Source organism: Galleria mellonella, unplaced genomic scaffold (genome assembly GCF_026898425.1).
Source record: "Galleria mellonella isolate WM207_F2 unplaced genomic scaffold, CSIRO_AGI_GalMel_v1 utg64, whole genome shotgun sequence".
In the NCBI taxonomy this organism is placed as follows: Eukaryota; Metazoa; Arthropoda; class Insecta; order Lepidoptera; family Pyralidae; genus Galleria; species Galleria mellonella.
The window spans coordinates 9,196,756-9,203,016 of NW_026442133.1; the positions used below are offsets into that span (position 1 = coordinate 9,196,756).

Consider the following 6,261-nt stretch of genomic DNA (forward strand, 5'->3'; position numbering starts at 1 on the left):
TTATAAAACAAATTGAAAATGAAGTTAATTTTAATAATCTTTTTTACAGTAACAAATGAAGCCACAACAGTGCTATTTGATTACGATGTAGTCACAGTAATAAATGAGAAATGGGAAACAGAAAAAGTATTGGAGAATTGATCTACTATCAAGTAAAAGTACTATATTACTATTAAACTTCTTGGTTTCTTATTACCAAGGAGAGAGTGCTCTATTTTAAAGATATCTTTTATTTGCAGTTGTTGTTAGTTCTATAAATATAAAGTATAGTTAAACTAATTTTGTGGTTTTTTATTGTGTTGGCCTTATATCAAAACGCGTTAATCTCCAAAAGCGATTAATCAATTTTAATGAAATTTTATTAATATCTATTGTTTGTTCCAGCTTGAGAAATAGAATAGTTTTTATGGTAATAAGACAAAATGAAAACATTAGGGGGCGGTAGAAAATAAAACGAATCCATAATAAAGATGATAAAACAACGCTATTTTAGAAAACATTAAATTAAATAACGAAAAATAGCTAGTTGTATGTAGTGTATATCAACATTTTAGGATATAATCTACATTTATAGCAAAGTTATTCAAATTTATCCAGCCACTTAAGGTCGATTGAATATGATCATACCAATGTCTAAACATCTTTATAAACGTTTACATTTATAATATTAGTAGGCAATAAAAAGGAACAATAACTAATGGAGTTATAATATATAATTATGTTTTATCTTAAGATTAGTAATACATATGATAAATATATATTAATATTATTCTATTGCGTAAGGTAAATATTTTGATAAATATATGTTAAATACGTGATAATAATTGTAATTAATAAATAATTAAGTGTAATAATGATCGAGATTAAGTTAATTATCAAGAAATTACAATTATAAACGTACTAAAGTCTTCATTATATAATATATATATATCATAATATACCATGGTTTGTTCGGTTTAATTTGTTGAAAGGTATATCAAAAATGTCCCTCGTAGTATGTTATAAAATTAATTTTAAATAGTGTACGCTAATCTCACAAACTAGTCAACTGATTTTAATGAAATTTTGTAAATATATATTGTTTGAACTTTCTAAGACAGGGTAGTTTTAATCTGATAATGTCACAGTATGATAGCTACAGGAAGCAAAACAAGGTCTGACTGGTTAGTTTTATATTTTTTATAATTTTAGTCGGAGAAGGAAAATAAAAATATAATCTTTTATGAATATTTATTCTACTAAATGATACTAAATACTGTACGTATTTCATATAAGTATTCTATGAATAATGAACAGACTATTTACTATGTATCAATCTAATAATTAGCAGTTTTCATAACAAAAGCCCTAATTTTTTAACAATGTCATATATTATTCAAACGAAGATAAATAAAATATTAAAATATCATAAATATTAAGTAGGAATATAAATTTCTGTATTACCATCAACACACTTTACATAGGAAAATATCGTCCATACCTTACAAGTACTATTCAGATATAATTTTTATTAGTGATATTGAGTATGTATATATAAAAGACATAAATTCATTTATTGATGCTATTATATTATTATATATTATATAGGGCTTTCATTAAACTCGTTGCATCCGATATGTAAAGCGTACGTCGTGATTGTTGGAAAAGATTGCCACTTATGTGCTGTAAAGATTCAAAGCTGAAGAGACATTTAATGATTAGAATTACTTGAGCTCTAAAGTCACTAAGCTGGACAAATACAGATTTAAATTTTTGAAATTATTATATGATCTGTTGCAATATTTTCTGATAAAATTGGAGAAAAACTGTTTGTATTATGTTTTAATGGAATTATCTTTTTCGTATTCTTTATGATTATTGTCGCCTGTTCTCATCTTCCGTTTCTCTATGACCTCCTTCGATACTGATTTCATGTCATAAGCCCATCCAATTTTAGCCATCAAGTTTATAAATCTCGTGGTCAAGTTAAGGGGAGCACCTAATTCAGCTGTTCTGTAGTCCCATGGGAACGTGTGGTGATAGTTATGGTAGCCTTCTCCGAGTACCATCAGGGCTAAAGTCTTACCATCACCAGGGTTTATATTCTTGTTGTAAGGTCTGTAACCCCATTTGTGGGCTGCAGAATTTATTAGCCACGTAACATTCATACCAACAATGAATCGGAAAACTGCACATACAAAGAAAGCATTCCATGCCGTCTCTCCCCACAATGTGGGTATGTATGTAGGAAGTACAAAGCAAGTCGCTAACATAAGCGGCATATAGTATCTGAAAAAAAAATATATATAAATTAGAAGTTCTCATTTTGTTTGTACTTTATTGTGTGCATATTGTGTGTATATTTTTTATTGTATATACATATAAATTTATAATTTTTGTATGAGTAAAATATATTTGTTTATTTAATCGAGTATCTTTATACATTCTAAAGGTCGATTGGTAGAGGATGCTAATAGCATTAAGTCCGCCTTTTTACAGGTTTATAAAGTTTAAACAGATTTTATGCGTTGGAAAAACACAGTACTATTACTTATTATCAGCTGAGGTAAGATCAAGCGCAAACCTACCTTGTACTAATAAAATATTCTTGAACATTATTGTTAGATTTCACCAATTTTATCATTACTTTACATTCGTTATAACAGTTTCAAAATTATACTCTGTATTCAGATATATTTTAGACGTAATAAATATGTTATATGATGTAAACAATACCATAAAACAACAGTACTTGCATAGCCGTTTCGGTTTAAATCTATGCATGATATTGTGTGTTGTTTGTGAACTGTTTACTTTTAATAATGCCTGATTATTATTTTCCATCAAATGGACTTATTTGACATTCTAAATTGTATAAAAATATTTACTTTTCCTGGTATCGAAGCACAGGATCAGCATATAAGTCACTGAGGTCGATTTGCTGTCCTTTAGCTTTCACTTCGGGATGCTTGCGGACCAGCAGCCAGCCGATATGAGAGAAGAAGAAGCCCCGAGTTGCGTTGTAAGGATCAGCATCGGTGTCTGAGTACTTGTGGTGGACTCGGTGATCGCGTGCCCATATAAGCACGGGGTGCTGTAAAAATACCGTGAAATATTTTGTTACTTTCATAGTATATTATTATAAAGTGTTCAGTGTATAATAAAAAAAATATACCTCCATACCGAACAATCTACGTATCGCCGCCAGAATCCTTCTCCTATAAGGAAAGGTCCACTTCTAGCAGTGGTATATTCATGGGCGGTTAATAAGTTACGTTTGATATGAAGTAAAAAGTACAACAGAAGTTAATATTTAATACAAATTTTTTTCGTAGTCCTATAAAAAATTGTGTATTAAAAATATTAAGTAGAAATCATAAACAAAATCTTTGTCTAACCTGAAATGCCATACTGTTGAAGATTGCAAGGATGACACGTAAAGGAAAACGAGCTTTGTATGCTCTATGAGACCAGAGTCTATGCACGCCCGCTGTAATGCCTAAACCGGCAATTATATACACGACAACCGCTATAAGAAAAAAATAACACAATTATTATCTGTCGAAATTATTAAACTTATTATTATAAAATTTTTATTAATTATATATATAAAATAATGTAAATTATTATTAAAATAAAGTAAAAATAATGTTATATGTCTAGACGAGATTACTTTCAGCAATAGGACCGCCAATTTTACTTGCTTTCGTATCCTGTTTATATCCTTCTCCTCAAATCGAAACACATATAAGCACATACGCTTCACAGTAGAAACAAAGAAGGAATAGAATTACTCATGCAGACGACTTTAGTACAAAGTCTTTCTTTGTTAAGTCAGAGCCTATGCGAAATAAAAACTATTTTATTTATTGTATTTTCTTTACGCAGAGATGAGAAATTCAATACAATATATTGAACAATAGTTGAAAACTGTTACAGATTAAAATTGAGATTACAGATAATAATTTTTAAAAATATAATTTAAGGATGTTATTTATATATAAATGATATATATATTTAATCTGCTGATATTTAACTAGTTTTTGCTCGTATATTATATTCTATTTTTTTTTATTTTTTAAAAGCTATGTCTAATTTGGAGCAATAATTTTTGAGACAAGAATTAAGAGATAGATAGGCAAAATTTTATAAATTATTGTTCCCCTTCCCCGCTACTATAATACATAAGATCCTCTGTAATATATAAGACCTCTCATATAATTGTTATTTAAAATTTCTTTTATGTCAATATAAGACATCGTCTAGTTGCAATATTATATTTTTTTATATTATATTTTTTTATTATTTCAGGCATTAACTGTCCACTGTTGGTCATAAGCTTTCCCCATAAGGGGAGTTTTTTTTTATGGGTGAAAATGGTATGGTAACCCCGCCTGCGCTAACGGGATACGCTGGCGGAGCACCAGTGAAGGGTGATTGATGAGAATGAAAACAGGCCAGTTAGCCTATCATAATGAATTCATCAGGAATTAACCATGATAGTTTCCAGGGGGAACCGCGAGGAGGTCGACCTGGTTGGGTATATTGCTAGCAATGGGATTCTCAGTCTCCATTACTAACAATCCCTTCCCCCCATAAGGGGAGTTTTGCCAGTAGTTATCATGCTTTGCAGGCGGATTTGCAACTGCTGTTAGACTTTTAGACATGTTTTTAGAGGAACGCTGCTGCTTATCCTACGCCCTTGCGATTAATATATATATATATATTACTATGCATTTATATCTAGCATTCTAATAATGTTATTATATAAATAATAAATTATATATTACCAAAGACACAGGTCAAAAGTTTTACTTGTCCAAGGAAAAGATAGCAGCCGTAGAGGCCGGCGATATGTGCTATGAGAAATATGAATACATTAGGCCACACTATGTCCAGTTTTCTATCTTCAGCTGATGGTTGAATTACTTTTTCTAAGTCTTTTTCTGATTGCTCATTCTCGAACAACACATAAGATCCTTTCCTTTCTCCTCGTGGTGCCATTTTACTGTAATAGTAACAATTAGTTTTTCTAGAATGTTCTCAACATTTAAAGATCGAAGACAATTTTATTCGCTTAAAAATTATCAAGCTTTCTTATTCCAGGGCAAAAATATTACTACAAGTTTAAATTTCGAACATACTGTTAACATAATATAAACCATGAAGAAAAAATATAAGTTTCTTTATTTTTATTATTATAGATAAAAGATATTGGTATAGTATATTGGTATATTCTTTTTGTACGGTCTGTTAGAAACAAAGATAATAGATTAAGGATAGACCTGTTACGACATGGATGGATCTTAGGGGAAACAAGCTTTTAACTTGTCAAAAAAAAATACTACAATCTTAGATTATATAGACAGAGTGTCTCCATACAAATTTGTGAAACGTAAGAAAAAAGAACAATTCAAATTAAAAAATAAAATATTTAAAAAGATCGTGGATAATTGGCTTTTGGTTTATAACACCAAAACTAACTCTGTATACCAAGTATATAACTATGAACAAAGATTGTCAGCTAAAATCGGTATTACTCTTATCTATAGGTTATATATAAAATTTGTAATAATATTTCTCGGTTTTATATTGTTTATATTTCATTACATGAAAAAATTGGGAGAAATTATTTCTTTTTGCATTATACGTGAAATATAAATTTACTCTTAATACCTCCTTTGACGTACTAATTCGAAAAACAAATATTTAATCTGATTGAATAAATTAAATCTTTCTATTTTTTTATTTTTATTTTTAATCAGATGTAGAATGATAAGTAAGCATTTTTCGAAACTTCTGTGGGAATGGATGATACACAGTATGAATATTATAATTTTCATAGCAAATATTTTAAAATAATTTAAAATATAAAATTATAATTAAAAACATGATACCATTTTACTTACATAACTTATAAACGGAAAATTCCTTTTAAGTTATAATTAGATGCAAATCTGATTTGATTTCAACTGGCAACTTGATGTTCAGAGGAGTTCTAGGTATTTATCGGCACAAATGCACGATTTCATTACCTAGAGTAGACTGGAGAGAGAAAATTTCTCAATCTCTTTATATATCATTAGTTTGTTTATAATAGCACGAAAAATAACCATTATCAATCAATCAATTAATCATTCAATAATTTATTTGCTTAAACATATATAGGTACACATAGTTGTGATTATTTTATACTCTGTGAATGCTGTGTTTTGCAATCATTGAGCGTACAAATATTATTACATATTCTTAATCTATTTACTTACTAAATAGTAGATGGGT

At 28.8% G+C, this 6,261-nt stretch overlaps 1 protein-coding gene across 1 annotated transcript; it reads right to left on the bottom strand.

Annotated features, from left to right (window-relative positions):
* Window positions 1–1,216: 1,216 nt before the first annotated feature.
* LOC113512308 (acyl-CoA Delta-9 desaturase-like) lies at window positions 1,217–6,041 on the bottom strand. Its single transcript, XM_026896106.3, has 5 exons — window positions 5,889–6,041; window positions 4,770–4,987; window positions 3,378–3,508; window positions 2,868–3,073; window positions 1,217–2,268 (listed from the first exon to the last, which is right to left on the bottom strand). The coding sequence occupies exons 2-5, from the start codon at window positions 4,981–4,983 to the stop codon at window positions 1,815–1,817; spliced, it is 1,005 nt and encodes a 334-aa protein (XP_026751907.1). The 5' UTR covers window positions 4,984–4,987; window positions 5,889–6,041; the 3' UTR covers window positions 1,217–1,814.
* Window positions 6,042–6,261: the final 220 nt, after the last annotated feature.